General features: G+C 40.7%; 1 protein-coding gene across 1 annotated transcript in view; it reads left to right on the forward strand.

Moving 5' to 3' along the window:
* The window catches only part of gon4la (gon-4 like a), a 208,609-nt gene that overhangs the window by 15,083 nt on the left and 175,636 nt on the right, over positions 1-17,890 (forward strand). The window contains exon 5 of the mRNA XM_084311994.1: positions 1,244-1,294. Coding sequence (XP_084168120.1) covers positions 1,244-1,294 — 51 coding nt within the window. The remainder of the gene's footprint in view (positions 1-1,243; positions 1,295-17,890) is intronic.

Below are 17,890 nucleotides of genomic sequence, written 5' to 3' on the forward strand. Positions count from 1 at the left end.
TGGATAAGCTACTGTTGACAGCTGCATAAGCTAATGTTGACAACTGCATAAGCTAATGTTGACAGCTGCATAAACTAATGTTGACAGCTGGATAAGCTACTGTTGACAGCTGCATAAGCTAATGTTGACAGCTGCATAAGCTACTGTTGACAGCTGGATAAGCTACCGTTGACAGCTGCATAAGCTAATGTTGACAGCTGGATAAGCTAATGTTGACAGCTGGATAAGCTACTGTTGACAGCTGGATAAGCTACCGTTGACAGCTGCATAAACTAATGTTGACAGCTGGATAAGCTACTGTTGACAGCTGCACAAGCTAATGTTGACAGCTGGATAAGCTAATGTTGACAGCTGGATAAGCTACTGTTGACAGCTGGATAAGCTACCGTTGACAGCTGCATAAACTAATGTTGACAGCTGGATAAGCTACTGTTGACAGCTGCATAAGCTAATGTTGACAGCTGGATAAGCTACCGTTGACAGCTGGATAAGCTACTGTTGACAGCTCGATAAGCTACTGTTGACAGCTGGATAAGCTACCGTTGACAGCTGGCCGCGTTAACTAAGGAGTGGGGACTGTGGGCTAAATGGCTCCCAAGGTGGACTATAGCAAACTTAAAAGGGCGACGCTCTGACAGAAGAGGTTACTGCTGTGAAGGATCAGCAGAACACCCTCTCTGAGCAGCAGAACACCATTCTTAGTCAAAATGGGGGTTACAATTTAAGGGGATTTTTTTTTTTGAAAATATAGAGTTTTCGAACGACCATGAAAAGTCTTTGTATTTCAATATGTGGAGTAAAATTATCGAACAGTCTGATTGTGGAGTTAAAGCAATGTCAAAACATAAAACAAAATAAAATATAGAGTCGTAGACTAATGGTCTGGTTGTGGTGTTAATATTATAACTGGTGTGAGTTGTAGACTAATGGTCTTGTGGTGTACTGTTAATATTATAACTGATGTGAGTCGTAGGGGAATGGTCTGGTATTGGTGTTAATATTATAACTGATATGAGTCGTGGGGCAATGGTCTGGTTGTGGTGTTAATATTATAACTGATGTGAGTCGTAGGGTAATGGTCTGGTTTTGGTGTTAATATTATAACTGATGTGAGTCGTAGGGCAATGGTCTGGTTGTGGTGTTAATATTATAACTGATGTGAGTCGTAGACTAATGATCTGGTTGTGGTTTTACTTTTAATAACTGGTGAGTGGTAGGGTAATGCTCTGGTTGTGTCTCCCAGGTCATTCCAGCCTGGAACATCTCTCCCATCAAGAAGACCAGTGAAGTCAAGGTAACACGTATCTCTTATATCTACTTTATTAACTCTATTTTCCGATCAATTTTTTTTTATTTTTTTGCTCCCGATCCGATCCCGATCATGGGATTTTGAGTATCTGCCGATACCGATCTTTCCCGATCCGATCTTTCATTTTTGTCAGGAACTGGCGAAGCGAGACAAGCCCCTCAATAGCCCCTCGAGTGCGGTGGCTCACATTACATTCACCCTGAGCCCATGAGAATGTGCATCATACGAGAAATATTCAAAGTTTCAATCTGTTTGCACATTAGTATACATTCAGTGTTTGACTTACGTAATGATTTGCTCCATTTTGGTCTGAAACGCAGACGATAATCCTCACAAAGCGAATGTTGACGTTATCCAGGCGAACGTTAACTTCATTCAAGCGAGGCATTGCAATCAATACAGCTGTTTGGCAAAGCACCAGCCGCCTCCCCCATTCCTTTGTTGTTGTTTGTGGCTGTTTCTCAGGTGGCGTATTAGATTGGTCGTGTTGAACGCAGCTCTGTTCTTTCCTCCACGCGTAACGTCGGCCTTAATCCCAATTTTTTTCCGACCCCGATCTTCTGAGAATCATGTGACCGGATCGGGACATCCCTACTATTTTCTACTATATTAACTCTGTTATCTACTATATTAACTCTTTCACAGCCATACCTGAGTATAGTGGTTATCTCGCCATGCGTTGAGCGCCAAAAACCAGAGTATACTCTGGGTTTGATCCTTTGATCTTTTCCTTTGATCCCCGTTCTATACGGTCAGCCGGAGCCATCCAAGTGTCTATGATTCATCTACCTACATTGGAATTGCAATGACGATCGAATATCACCAGGTGGCAGTATTGCCTACCTTTGAACTGGAATGGCTTGGTGTGGATACACGTTTTCCTTTTCTTCTTTTTTTTGCAAGGGCTCCTCCTCCTGCCTGAACAGAGAGACACAGCGATCGCCTCGAAATTTTGTTGCCTGAAGCGTATTTCCCATATAAACAAGTATAGACATATAAACTGGTAATCGCGATGGCGATGCGATCACTTGGAATTATTTTTTTGGAATACCTTTTGGCTAAGGTAAGGTGTATTCTATGTCTATTTTACCGAACCTGAAACATGTAATGATCACAGTTTTGTGTTTTACCTGACGTAAAACATGCTCGACAAACACGATCACAGTTTTGAGTTAAAACGACCCCCCCCCCCCCCCCTTGATGATTTTGTGAAGACACGTATGTACATGGTATATACCTTTGATTTGGGAGTATTTGGGGCTTCAGGGGATCAACCAGAACGATTTGGGCTTATTGCATATAATGTGTCATATCTCGCGATCTATGGAAAAATACTGGATTATTCCCGAAATGGGGCGATGTTTAGCGTGTAGCGTGTAACAAACTACAGTGTGTAGAAATGAGCTATGAACAATGTCTGTAAAATGAGCCAGTAAAATGAGCCATACTATTGTCTCCATAGCTGTAATACAGAACACACGATGGGTCTGCAAACATCGCTAAAATGGTCATTAACGCTGGCGCCAAACAGTGCAGATGGCTAAAGCTAGTGGCCGTGAATGAGTTAACTCTGTTATCTACTATATTAACTCTATTTTCGACTATATTAACTCTGTTCTCTACTATATTAACTATTATCTACTATATTAACTATTATCTACTATATTAACTTATCTACTATATTAACTCTGTTATCTACTATATTAACTATTATCTACTATATTAACTCTGTTATCTACTATATTAACTATTATCTACTATATTAAGTATATCTAGCCATCTTTGTTCCTACTGCGCCACCGCTCTAAGAGATAGGGATGCCTGGCGGTGTTTGCAGGGCTATATCTATATTCTATATTATAGCTATGGAGACAATACTATGGCTCATTTGACATCAACTATCCATCGTTCAACATGTGAAAAAGAATAAATGTTTTCATGTATATCAGGGCTCTACGCTAACCTTTTTCCCAAGGAGCACATGTGCTCCTAAATGAAAACATTTAGGAGCACACAAAGAAATTTAGGAGCACACAAAAATATTTAGGAGCACAGTGAAAATATTTCCAGTAACAGAGTTTATTTATTTATTTTTTTAAATAAATGTATAATTATTTGTACTGTGCGTGCATGTGCAAACGGGAACGGGACACACATTGTGCAATAGCACATACCACCAAAGTCACTGGCCCACTGTGTGCATGTGTGTGTATCTGCGTGTGCAAACGGGAATGGGACACAGACATTTGAACTATTAAGTGATTAATGCCTACTGTGGCAAAGTTGTAGCCAACAACTAGGCCTAATAAAAAAGGCAGTGACATTAAACAAAAAGGAGACACTGGCATTACCACCAGGGCCATCAGTAGAGGGGACTGTAAGGTGCCTTTTCGGTATACTACCTTTGCTAAAACTGTTCTCTGTTAAAGGTGGTAACTACTGGAATAGCCTACCAGTTGTGATTAGAGAGTGCCCCACATACTCCATGTTCAAGACCCATCTTAAACTGCATCTTAAGGCAAACCAGAACTGTGATCATTTTTTATCTGATTTAGTTTATGTAACTTGTTTCTTGTTTTTATTGTTGTTTTTATCATTGATTTTTTATTTTTATTTTTTTGAAATCTTTATTTCGAACATGTAAATGAATACAAACAAAATAAATAACTAAACAAAATCAAAACATAACTCAAACAAAATAATAACTAAACAAAAGCAAAACATAACTCAATTTACATGTTCGAAAAGGAGTAGGAAGAAGTATACACTTATTTAATCCTACCCCTTTTCCACTACTCAAATGAGTGTACTAATTTAAAACATAAAAAGAAAATATATATATATATGTAAAACATGAAAAAAATGTAAACACCCCGTGAATATCAAGTCCCTTCCTCATCCCTGTACCTCGTGAACATCATTTCCTTATACATCAGTTTGAATTGTCTCATGTTTGGACATTGCTTTAGCACCACATTTAGGCCCCGTTTAGACGAGCGTTTTGTGAACAGAAACCGCAAAAGTCATCTTGCGGTTTCACTTTTAATTTTACGTTTAGACGAGCGTTTTGGAGTGGAATTCTCCGTGCAGACGACGCTGTAACGACGGAGACCCGCTGTCACACGATTGGCGCATGTCACATGACGTGCTGTGAAGACCCGCCCTACTCTGCCTCTGATTCGCAGACTGTGGATGGGGAATGTGATTGCACCAAAGCAGAGTCACTCACAGACGGTGGGTCCACTCACGGCACGCCGCGGGACAGATTCTTGTGTATTTAACCCTTTCACTGCCACACGACAGCCGGTTGTGTGATAGTAAAGGGGTAACCTTCTGTCGTGTGGCAGTGAAAGGGTTAAAAGTACTGCCAATGTAGCCTTCAGGTGATCTCCGTTGATATAAGTCAGACATACTTGCTTTGTTTACGTCTCGGCTACTGGCGCATACCTGCTACCTGTGACGTAAGCAGTACGCGCGACCAGAGCCGTGACAAACCTTTCGTCATCGTTTTAACAGATTTATACGGTTTGACAGTTTAGACGAAAGCGCAAAGCTTTTGCGTTTCTAGGAATTCCACCCTGGAAGGTAGTCTCACTTTTTTGCGGTTTCACCCCGTAAAAACGCAGTTTCCGTATAAACGAAAGGCACATCCGTAAAAATATTTTTGCGGATTCACCTGCTAGCGTTTCCGTCTAAACGGGGCCTTAGACTGTTCCACAGTTTCACTCCACATATTGAGATGCAGTGTCTTCTCATGATTGTCACAATGCTTTACCCTAAGCAGGCTATTTATTTATTGAAAGAGTTTTGTTGTCTCCTGGTGTAAATTAGCTCTTGCTACAACCCTGCATGTTTACATTTTGTATTTTGTACTTGATGTTCATTAACATGTGCTGTCCCTATCAAATAAACTATCAAATCAAACTACTGCTACAATAGTAACAGTCACTTAACTTTAGCTTTTGCCTCTTTTATGCATACAATGCCTATGTTTTGGCTAGTGTTGCTCTTCTAGAAAAATAATCCTTTCAGGGTTGCCTATTGAAATACCTCCAGTACAGAAACATTGTTTATGAGTTTGCGTGTCAGGTAGACCATTGATTGACAGTCGATTCTGCCAATTACGTCACACCGCTTTCACCCACCTCTGCTGTTGATAACGCTAGCCAAGTTAGCATACACACACATACACAGTGGGCCAGTGACTTTGGTGTAGGGGTGTAACAATGCATCGCAATGCATCGATCCTAAGGGGAAAATTTAACTGCATCGATTTGAAAATGTTAGAATCGATTATTGCAATTTTAATGTGTACACAGTGTTATGTTATTGTCATGTCCGTTACAGCCAACACAACGACATACGCTACTGCATCAACGTTATGATTAACAAAGCAAGGCATTCGTTTTGTTGCATTAACGTTATATTACTATTGCTATCGATAAATCTAGGTGTTCTAAAATCTATTGCTATTGGTAAGACTAGAATAAGTTACATTAATTTAATGTTACTGTCTCTGAAAACTCGCATATCGCAATGGTGGACTTTCAGGAAGTAAAAAAGCGAATGAGAGCTTCCGATTGGTCATTTCCTTTATTTCCCTTGAAACCAGTCACGTCACTCTACTGTGATTGGACCGTTGGCTTGAGTGCAATGTGGGACTTGTAGTATTTTAACGATTTATCAGCGGAGGAAAAAAAGCACGACTGAGGCTGTAATCTTCACTCGCACACTGTGCGAGTAATTGATTTTTTTCGGTTCGCACACACATATTTCTAGGGGCATATGCGAGCAATATGGTCGCACTGTAGAGCCCTGTATATGTTTGCGTGTTATACCGTGGTGAATATTGTATAGTTTCAAAGTGATCCTGGCTAATTCCTGAAAACGGCGCTATGGAGCAATACGTGAATTTTGCTAAAAGCGTTGGCGTTGCTCGCCTGGACACGCAATTATTTCCAATTCAAAGGTATATAATAGGTATTATGTTTCATCATGAATGCATGAAAGGGGGGGGGGTCGTTTTTTTTTATGCTTTGATCGTCACCAACGGCATACGTTTTGGAGTACATTACATATGATTGTTGCGATCAATGTGAAATCATGGTTGAATCAAAGTAGGATTGATGTCATATAGTCCTTACCTTTACTAGGTGGTATCCCAAAAATAAAATTCCAATTGTCTGAACGCGATTTCCAGTATTGGTGTCCATCGTGTCCCCAACATATACCAACACATGCATCGATGGGCATTGGACGCGTTTCAATGTGATCGGGTGAACCGCTAGACTTGTCTGACCCAAAATACTGCACCCGGAGGGAATTAAATGTAACACCCGGTGTGAAAAAAGGTTTCAAAGGGTGGGCGATACTGCCACCTAGCAGGATGCGGCCGGTATTGCACTCTAGCGATCTCAGAATGATTTACTCTACAGTGCAAGCATTTCACTCTCATTTCCCCCTAAAAATAGATTTGTGCGAACCGGAAAAATAATTTAGGAGCACAGTGTGCGAGTAATAATTGTGCGTAGTGGGCGTGTCAACGCGCAATTGTCATCTCATAATAGACACGGAGCAGCGCGGACCAGCTCTGTACTCATCTCGAGTCACGCTGCTTCTATGTGCAATGAAAACTCTGCGAGCAACGGTTCCAATGGTCTAACATGCTTTGCATCCTCGCCATTCCCACGTCACGCTAAAAAATGTAACTACTGTAATGTTATCTGCTAACTCCAACTAAGCTAACCTGCTAACGCTAACTACTGTAAGCCATCACTGGGAACGCTCAGAGGCATAGTGAGGGAAGGGGGGGGGCTGAGAATCTCTGTCTCTCTCTGTCTATCTGTGTGTGTGTGTTGGTGTGTCGCTCTCTCTCCGTCTCCCTCTCTCTACATCTCTCTCCTGAACCTATTTCATTCAAAAGGAAGATATTGATGGACAGTAGCTATGGTATATAGCTCAGTAGCTGTAACAGAATAATTGTATTAACACATTGGTCGCCAAAATCGCTTTCCAGCGTTATTGCCCGCTGTACAGCGCTGTACAGCGTTTTTGAGATCAATATTTAATTTTTTAGCCATGGCATTCATAATTGATCCACCCACCCCCGGTGCTGCAGCGGGACCCTAAATCGGACTGCAACGGCTCAATACCGCCGCCTGGTGGATGGTCGGGCGAGTTACACTCTCGCCAAAACCGGATGTTGTCATCGGTGCGTAGAGGAAATTCCTCCGGCAGTCACATCTCGCTACGGGACTCCTGACAAACACTATAGTACATTTGGATCGCTGCCATAACACAATAATCAATATGATTTTGGCGTTTATTGCGCCATACAAACCGGAAATGGATGTAGGTGATCGGCGTCGAATAATTGGGATCTTTTACCGCCAGTCTCATCGGCCCACGGTAAGAGAACAGTAACGTTATTTTCAACGCTATTGTGCATTTCCTTGTTTGCAAACCATCTGATCAATATATCCACCCATACTAAATAAAGCCGTTACTGATGATCAAGGAATTATAAACGACTCCCCCCCCCCTTTCCTCCACGCATGATGAAGCATAATGTGTACCGATCATATACATTTAGATTTTTTAATATAGCGTGCATGGGAAAGAAACGCCAATCCATAATTATCATATGCGTCGGGGCCTATAACTAGCGTTTTTGGAATTACAGCAGAAAAGATTAAAAACATACTTATACTTTTTCATTCATACATTGTTGTGTTAATACCTTCTAGAATATAACGTTCCCACATCCTGAACGATAGATAATCGATGTTGAATGGGCCATAGTAATGTCGATATAGCAATACAATTTAAAAAAGTTATAGCCCTGCAAAGAAGGTAAACATCTCCATAGGCTTTTAATGGTGGCAGAGAGTGGTATAAGATGGGCGCAATGCCCGGCGGTCAATGTGTTAATTAACTATTATTCAATAGCGTTTAAATTATAATGAATTAAATAATTGTATAAAGAATTTTCCATGTTCTGTCATCTAATAATATATTCCATTACCTTTCCTATCTGTATCTGTATCAAAGTAGGGCTGGGCGATATGGCCTCTAAAGGATATCGCAATCTTTTTTGCCTATTCACGATACACGATATTGCGATATTTTGACATTTCCTCTAAAGCAGTGGTTCTCAACTGGTCTAGCCTCAGGACCCACATTTTTCCTTAGGCATTTAGTCACGACCCAAATTTTTTAACCACTTTGATTTATTTCACAAAAAATGTGTGCAGTAATACACAATCCTTCATGCATTCTTAAAAACATGAAATAAGCCAAAAAAAAGTGCAACAAAAGTGCAACTAGGGCTAAAAACACAATGAAAAAATTATATATATATGCTTCTTAGCAGACGCTTTTATCCATAGCAACGTACAGTACATGAGTGCATAGATTCAGTATATGTAGTCCCATGGGATTGAACCCACAACCTCAGCCTTGTTAGTGCCATGCTTTACCAAGTGAGCTACAGAGAACTACAGAAGGCAGATTTATCTTGAATTACAGGAATATTGGCTTTTTAAACTAGTTTAAACTGGTGATGCTCATCATGATTCAAGAATCTAAATTAAACTATGAAATGTGTAACAGTATATTATGACAATGCTGGCAGAAAACGGCTACTGCACGTGCGCTGCGTCATGGGAAACTTATGTCCTTCAAAATAAAAGCGCAGCATTAAAAAATAAACGTTTTTTTTTTTACACACACATCCGCGACCCACTCAAAATGGCCCTGCGACCCACTTTTGGGTTGCGACCCACCAGTTGAGAACCACTGCTCTAAAGCACTTAAAAATGCTTGATTTAACCCTTTGATGCATACAGTCATTCCAATATGATGACTATAATTGATTGATTGATTGAAAATTGTATTAACAGATTGCAGAATGGGTACAATACAGTACAGCTCAATACACACAATTGTTAAGGGGATGCAGACCAGAGAAAGACTTTCGTCTTGTTTACATCAGGGTCCCCCATTTTCAATTCATCATAACATATATGACATACAGATAGACAGTATTGCTACATCTATACATTTATGACATACCAGATTTACAAATACAGTACTGTTTGTGATACAAAAAGAGTAAAAAAAAAAGAGAGTATATACATTTGACGAAGAAACTGTACATTGGAGGAGGTGGGGGGGGGGGGCTGTACATTGGAGGTGGTTGGGTGGGTGGGGGGGGGGGGGGGGGATGGGTAGGCGGGGTGGGGGTAACTGTACATTGGATTATCGACGAAACCTTACTTAGTTCCGAGAAGAGTGTCTTGTGTATTACTGGGTTAGGACATTTACTGTACATTGGAGGGGGTTGGGTTAGGACATTTACAGGGGCCAGTTTCGAATTGCAGTCTCCCATAGGTGCTCCTTGAGAGTGGTTTTAAAAGTGGGTAGTGATTCACATTCCTTTACAGCTGTGGGTAGGGCGTTCCACATTGATGTGGCATAATTGCGAAACGTGTTTAGTCCCTTGTTTGAGCCGAATCTGGGTTTAACATGATTTGTGGAGCTCCCTCTGGTGTTGTGGTCATGGTATTCACTGACCTTTGGGAAGTATTTTGACATGTACATGGGTACCTTAGTCGTGTAGTGTATAGACCAGGCCCATTGCAAGTTGCTGTACTACACTGTCGTCTACTCTAAGCCATCCTAGGTTGTCAAAGTGGGCAGGGGTGAGGTGGGTTCTAGGAGTAAGGTCAAGCAGTAGTCTGACCAGTTTGTTTTGTGATGTTTGTAATTTTGTTTTTAGTGCCTTTGAGGTGCTTTGGTACCATGAGGTGCAAGCATAGTCGTAGTACCCTTGAATGAGTGCTCCTGCCAGAGTCTTCAGGGTATTCTTGTTTACCAGAGAGGAGATCCGGTACAAGAATCTAGTTCGTTGGTTGACTTTTTTCTTATTACACTGGATGCCATTTTGTCACAGGAAAGATTTCCCTTTAGGATGGAACCTAGGTTTGTAATTTCATCTTTCCTTGTGACAATATTGTCACCCACTGTAACTGAGAAGCCGTCGGCCTTGCTGAGTTTGTTATTTGAACCGAAGAGAATGGACTCTGTTTTACCCAGGTGTAATGATAGTTTGTTGTCAGCGAGCCAGGTGCAGATTTTGCCTAGTTCCGAGCTGAGGGTTTTTTTCAACCTGTAACTTGTTCTTGTCAGAGACCAGCAGGGCTGAGTCGTCCGCGAACAGGAACAAGTTGCAGTCACAAGCTGATGACATGTCATTTGCATAAATTAGGAACAGTAGCGGTCCTAGGATGCTTCCTTGTGGAACACCACAGCTCACTGGGAGGGGGGGGGGATAGAGTACCGTTTACCTCCACCATCTGTTCTCTCCCCTCCAGGTAGGATTGCATCCAGCTCACTGATAGACTATCAAAACCAATTGCTTTTAGCTTGTCCATCAGATGATAAACGGTCTCGCCCCAGCCTACATAAAAGAACTCCTGGTCTAATCAACCAGCTCCAGATCCCTCCGTTCAAACAACCAAATTTGCCTAAAAATCCCCCACACAAGACTGGTGACAAAGGGAAACCGGGCTTTCGCAGTCGCAGCTCCGACACTCTGGAACAAGCTTCCACTCAACCTGAAATCTGCAAGCACCCTACGGACCTTTAAGGCCATGCTCAAAACCCACCTATTCGCCATAAACAATCCATGAGCTAGTTTTTCTTTTTCTTTTTTTGTATTGTTGTATGTGTGGTGTACTATGTCTGTCTGTTCTCTATCTGATTGGTTGGACTGCCTGTATTTTTCTGTTTTTCGTTTTGTTCCTGTCTTTTTAGTTTGTTTTATTTTTCTCTCCCGGGATGCGCCCCGGGCCGATGTAACTATTGGTTGAGGGGCGCAATATAAATAAATGTATCATATCATATCATATCAATGGAGTGATTGACAGTGTCAAAGGCCTTTTGTACGTCCAGCATGACCATGCCGCAGTATTTGCCCGCGTCCACCTCTTGTTTGATGTGGTCGTTCAAATAGAGAAGGCATGTGTCAGTGGAGTGGGCTGTTCTGAAGCCAGATTGGAATTAGAAGATTCGATTTTTTTTCGCAAGGTACTTTTCGACCTGTTCGTATACTATTTTGTCCATGACTTTCGAGATGGAGGTAAGAATAGAAACAGGGCGGTAGTTGCCTGGGTCTAATTGGCTGCCCTTTTTGTGCAGGGGGGTTACTCTTGCAATTTTGAAGTCTTTGGGTATGTGTCCCTGTTTTATGGAGAGGTTTATTATGTGTGTGATGACTGGGTTGATGGCGGCTGCTGAGTCTAAGGAATTTGGAGGAGATATTGTCATGGCCAGTGGCCTTGTTAGGTTCTAGTTTGAAATCGTCTTTGCGGACCCCTAGGTTATTGTAGTAGGCTATGATGTGTTCTACCACAAAATGCCCTGAGTGCAGGGAACAAAATAACCACCCGCCAAACGCCAATGGCGTGTAGATTTCCTCCTTGGCTGGTAAATTACAGAGGCTACTAAGCCACTCTGGCGTGTAAAGAAATTGGGAGGCATATGAGCATATTAGAGTATTCTATCAAGGCTATACAGTGCAAGCATTCCACTCGCATTTGCCACAAAAAAAATAGATTTGTGCGAACTGGAAAAATCATTTAAGAGCACAGTGTGCGAGTAATCGTTTTGCGTAGTGGGCGTGTCAACGTGCAATTGTAATTTCATAATAGTCACGGAGCAGCGTGGACCAGCTCTGTAACAACTCATCTCGAGTCTGCTTCTATGTGCAATGAAAACTCTGCGAGCAGCGGTTCCAATTGTCTAACATGCTTTGCATCCTCACCAGTCCTGTATACCCACGCCGCGCTAAAAACATTAACTACTGTAATGTTATCTGCTAACTGAGAACTCCAACTAAGCTAACCTGCTAACGCTAACTACTGCTAACGCTAATCACTGGGAAGTGGGAACGCTCAAAGGCACAGTGAGGGAAGGAGGGGCTGAGAATCTCTTTCTCTCTCTCTGTGTGTGTGTGTGTGTGTGTCTCTCTCTCCCTCTCCCTCTCTACATCTCCTGAACCTATTTCATTCAAAAGGAAGATATTGATTAGGGATGCCCCGATCGATCGGCCACCGATCGTTATCGGCCGATAATCAGTATAAATATGCGATCGGTGAATTCCGATATGAGTCATATTCGCCGATCGCGGAAACCGATCAAGCAGACATCTCACTCGCTGTCTGTCTCAGACACACAGGACCTGCCAAACTACCGCTCCTCCTCCTCTTCCCTTGCCCCGCCCGCACCCGTGTAAAGTTTGTAAACACAGAGGACTCCTCTGCTCGAGTCTATAGTGCATTCGACCGTCAGCTAACATTAGCTACCTAGCTATCGTTACTGTTTAAACAAAATTACCCAGTCAACTATTCACTTTTAGTAGGCATTGTCTAACGGTATGTAGCCGGCTAGCTACTGATAGCTCCTGATATCAACAAATGCTCCAGCAAGTCTAGTAGTGCATGTTGATACCTCCGTTAGCTCACGTTAGCTCACGTTAGTTCACTGTTCAAAACGAAATGTCCCATTGAACTAAATAGTTCACTGAGGCGTTGTCTTAACGTTATATAGCCGGCTAGCAGTAGCTACAGATAGCTTTTGATATCAATGTATTATGACACTGATTCGATGCGTATTCGAGCTGAGGGCATGTTGTTGAATGTGATCAATAGGGTCCAGCTGCAGCTCCGGAGAATCCTGGCCATAGCTGGAGGCTACTCGAGTATAGGGTCCAGCTGCAGCTCCGGAGAATCCTGGCCGTAGCTGGAGGCTACTCGAGTACACACAGACAGTGGAGCTGTTTGCAGATAGCGAGCATTATGACTTGTTGAGTGGTGGCGATGTCTCGCAGATAATACAAGTACAAGTCTAATTATATAATATATATATTTTATTAAAAAAAATGTATATAAAATAATTTCTACTTTTTTTTTTAATCAAAAACGATCGGTATCGGCCGATATGGCTCACGACGATCGGTGATCGGTATCGGTGGCAAAAAACGTGATCGGGGTATCCCTAATATTGATGGACAGTAGCTATAGTATAACTATTATTCAATAGCGTTTAAATTATAATGCATTAAATAATTGTATAAAGATTTTTCCAAAGCAGCTTGACAATCAATATCCTTTGCGTCTAGTAGGCATGGGCCAATGTGTGATTTTGGTGGTATGTGTTATTTGCACAGATGTTTGTCCCTTAGTATGCACACGCACAGTATAATATGCATGTAATAAATAGTTTGTTTATAAACTCTGTTACTTGAAACATGTTCACTGTGCTCCTAAATTTCTTTGTGTGCTCCTAATATTTTTTTATTATTTAGGAGCACATGTGCTCCCTGGGAAAAGGGTTAGCGTAGAGCCCTGTATAATAGTAATAATAATTACACATGGCGATATACTAAAAAGCTATTTCTAATTTCTGGCTGGTAAAAAATCTGCCTGGCTGGTAGTTTTTTTTAATCTACCTGCCACCTTGGCTGGTAAGCCAAAAAGTTAATTTTGTTCCCTGCCTGAGTGGGAGGGTAGTTTATTTACCAGTGTTGTGGCTATGTTTGTGAAGAAAATGTTTAAGTAATTGGCCACATCCAGCTTGTCTGTGATGAGCGTGTTGTCCGTCTTTATGTTTGAAAATCTGGTTTAAATTTTTTTTACTGCAGCCTAGTTGATTATTGAGTAATTTCCAAAGTTCACTGGGTTTATTTTTGTTTTCCTCAGTTTTGTCATTGATGAAATTCTTTTTTGCAGTTTTGATCATGGAGTTTACTTCATTTCAGTCTGTTTCTTTGCAGTTTGAGTTCAGTCACGTGGGCTTGGAGTTCACTGCTCGAGCAGTCGTTCAGTACTGTTGAGAATTTGGTTTTGAAACCAAGCCATGTTTCTTCAACTAGTGTACCACTGAGCTCTTCTGACCAGTCCAGACTCCAGTTCTAGGTTAAAGGCCTCACTAGAGTAGGTTTTGAGGTCTCTAGATGTGACTGTTTTGTGACAGCCGGCCTTTTGTTTTAGCTTTTTGCGGGTACAGAATATCATATAATGATCGCTTAACCCGCATGCTATAACCCCTGCTTTGATGGAGATCTTGGACTTGTCAGAGGTCAGAATGAGATCAATGGTAGTCTGTGTTGATTCACATACCCGGGTGTGTTGGGTGATTAGCTGGCTGAAGCCATGCAGATCACAAAACCTACTGAATGACTTGAAGACGGGTGCATCTATTCGTTGCATGTCCGTGTTCCAGTCTCCAATGAGAATTGTTTCTACATCCTCAACTCCAGCTAAACACCCATCCAGTGTATCATAAAAGCCATTCTGTTCTGGCGGTCTGTATATTGTGCCGACTAATACTGATTTAGCCCGTTCAAAAAGAATTTCAACCCATACAGTTTCAAGAGTCTCGTGATTCAGGTCAGTACGGATAATGAATTTGGTGTCTTTGTGTATGTACACAAATAGTCCCTGCAAATAGTCCCTGCAACATATGTTTGCATTAAACCATGAAAATAGTTTCAAAAATAATTAAATGAAAAGTTTCAAAAAAATTAGGAGTCTACTGACACACTAATACCTAATTTTTTATTTTTATTAGAAATAAAATAATCTACTGTAAGACAATTTATATAAAAAAACTCTTGGGTGCCTAAGACTTTTGCACAGTACTGTGTTTTCTATCCACTTTAGCTAAAAAACACACACACACACACACTATATATACACACTACTGTGAGACAATAATAATCATACACAAAGGGATAATGGCTTATAGCTAGAGTTGTTCCGATACCGATACCAGTATCGGAAATGCCTCCGATACAGCCTAAAATGCTGGTATCAGCGAGTACGCGTCAAATCTAAGCTCCGATCCCATATGAGGTAATTTATCAACAACACGTGCGGTATCCTCCTGCTGAGAGTGAGCATTATAAAACATGTTTTATAACATGCTGTTTGTCATTTTAACAGCAGATACTTTCTTAAATGCCATCGTCCCGACTCAGCGGTGTGACGGGGAGCTCTGATGTGTTCGCTTGCTGGTGTTAGCATTAGCTGAAGAGCTAGCTGAAAAGCTAGTTTTATCTTTAACGTTACCTTGTCTAAAGTTGGGGCTATTCATAATCCAGCAATAATGGCTGCAGACCTGCAAGCAAAGTACAGCAAGTTGGCAAAGGTCGTATTCCAAGGTAAATAACTTTTTCACCAGTAACGTTACATTGTCTTTCCATCTAGCTCACGCTAACTGGCTAACCTAAGTGTCATCACCTCTGATCGACCTCTCACACATGCACGCAATTAATGACATGTTGAGGACAGCCATACTGGTGACAATGTTTAGCTTTTAGTGCCAAAGGATAAGAGTCTGAGGCGGAGTCTCAGAGAATGTTGAATATTTATTTTGCATCGAAAATCACAACATACACATTACTACTAGCTAACTGAACCGGAGCAGACTGGATAGCAAGTGCAACAAAGTATAACGTCTGTGCGGAACCAATGTCCCAACACCAACAACAGTTCTGTGGGTGAACTCATTGAGCATAGTTGTCAATTAATGATATGATACTAATCTATACAACCACCTGTTGTTGAATAAATACCATTACTTTCTAGTTAAACAGTATATAAAACAGTATCTGTAGCTGTAAAAAAAAAAATATATAACTTATATAATATAATTATTATAATGTATGCACTGGTATCGGATCAGTACTCGGTATCGGCCGATACCCAAAGCTTAGGTATCGGAATCGGATCGGGAAGGAAAAAATGGTATCGGAACATCTCTACTTATAGCAGACTTAATGATTTTATAATATTTCAGATAATGAAATTAAATGCTTATCATCAACTATCCAGTTAGTATTTATATTGTAACTAGGGCTGTCAGTTTATCGCGTTAATTAGATTAATTAATTACACAGCAAATTATCGCGTTATGAAAATTAACTCAAAATTAATTACAATTTTTTTTTTTTTTTTAAGGATATTTTTTTTGTATCTCATTCACTCCATAAGAATGTAGAATACACATTTACAGACTTTTTTCTTTTTTAATATGGTCCATTTGCATGTTCTTGGTATCTGATTCTAGGGACATCTATGAATCTCAGGGAATGTATTCCCAGTGTCAGAAATACTGTGGGCTAGATCCACAAAGAATGGATTGCACGGTGCAAGTTGCACCCTTACTTACAATTCATTATGAATAAAAAATGGGGGACCCTGATGTAAACAAGACGAAAGTCTTTCTCTGCTCTGCATCCCCTTAACAATTGTGTGCCGTACTGTATTGTACCCATTCTGCAATCTGTTAATAACATTTTCATTCAATCAATCAATCTGCGCGGTGATTGATTGAATGAAAATTTTATTTTTAGTATATTGAGTATCAATAAATTGTTTTGTATCTTTGACTGTGAATAACACCATGCTCAAATTGACCAGACCTGAAAAATCTAAGCAAATTAATAGATGGAAGATGATTAAACAGAAGGTTTTGTAGATACAGTACTGAATTCTGCCATCCGGACACATGCAATTTGAAATATGATTATAAAATATAGAATATCAGGCATAAAATGGTTATGCGATTAAAATGCGATTAATTAGATTAATTAATTACAAATCCTGTAATTAATTAGATTAATTTTTTTAATCGCCTGACAGCACTAATTGTAACGTTTGGCCACTTTAAATCATTGAACGTAGAGAGAGAGAGCGAGAGCGTGATGTATTAGGTTTGAGTTTGAGCATCCTAAGTTGCCGTAGTTGATGATGTCACACCAGGATGGCATTGTCAACACAGTTGGAAGCTCAGCTGCATAAAGCGATATAAAGAAACAAATTGCCAATAAATGTGAAGTTATCTTTGAACCTCTGTTGTCAAGCCTCGTCAATATACCCCACCCCTTTCCTCACTAATGGAACGTTCATTAGTTTAGCGTGTAGCTAGCGGCTAACGTTAGCCAGTTGGTCGCGTCAATTCAATTCAATTGCTCGTCGTTGAAGGGCCGCAAAGGACGGTGTCTATAATGAAATGAGAGGAAAGCGCTGCGCTAAAGCAAGTCTCATCTCAGCCACGGCGGCTAACTGACGTGACAACATATACTCGATGTTCACGATATAGTAATTTACTACATCTCATGTAGAACAAGCCACGATACATTGAGTATACTCGATATATCGCCCAGCCCTATATCAAAGTCAAAATGTTGGTATCGTGACAATACTACAACATACAAAAGCAGCTTGACAACCGATATCCTTTTTGCGTCTAGTAGGCATGGGCCAATGTGTGATTTTGGTGGTATGTGCTATTTGCACAGATGTTTTTCCCTTAGTATGCACACGCACAGTATAATAATCATGTAATAAATAGTTTGTTAATAAACTCTGTTACTTGAAAAAGGTTCACTGTGCTCCTAAATTTCTTTGTGTGCTCCTAAAAAAACTAAAAAGGTTAGCGTAGAGCCCTGTATTAACTATCTACTACATTAACTCGGTTATCTGCTATATTGACTCGTATCCTCTATATTAACTA

The sequence above is a fragment of the Notolepis coatsorum genome (genome assembly GCF_963971535.1).
Source record: "Notolepis coatsorum genome assembly, chromosome: 4".
Lineage (NCBI taxonomy): Eukaryota > Metazoa > Chordata > Actinopteri > Aulopiformes > Paralepididae > Notolepis > Notolepis coatsorum.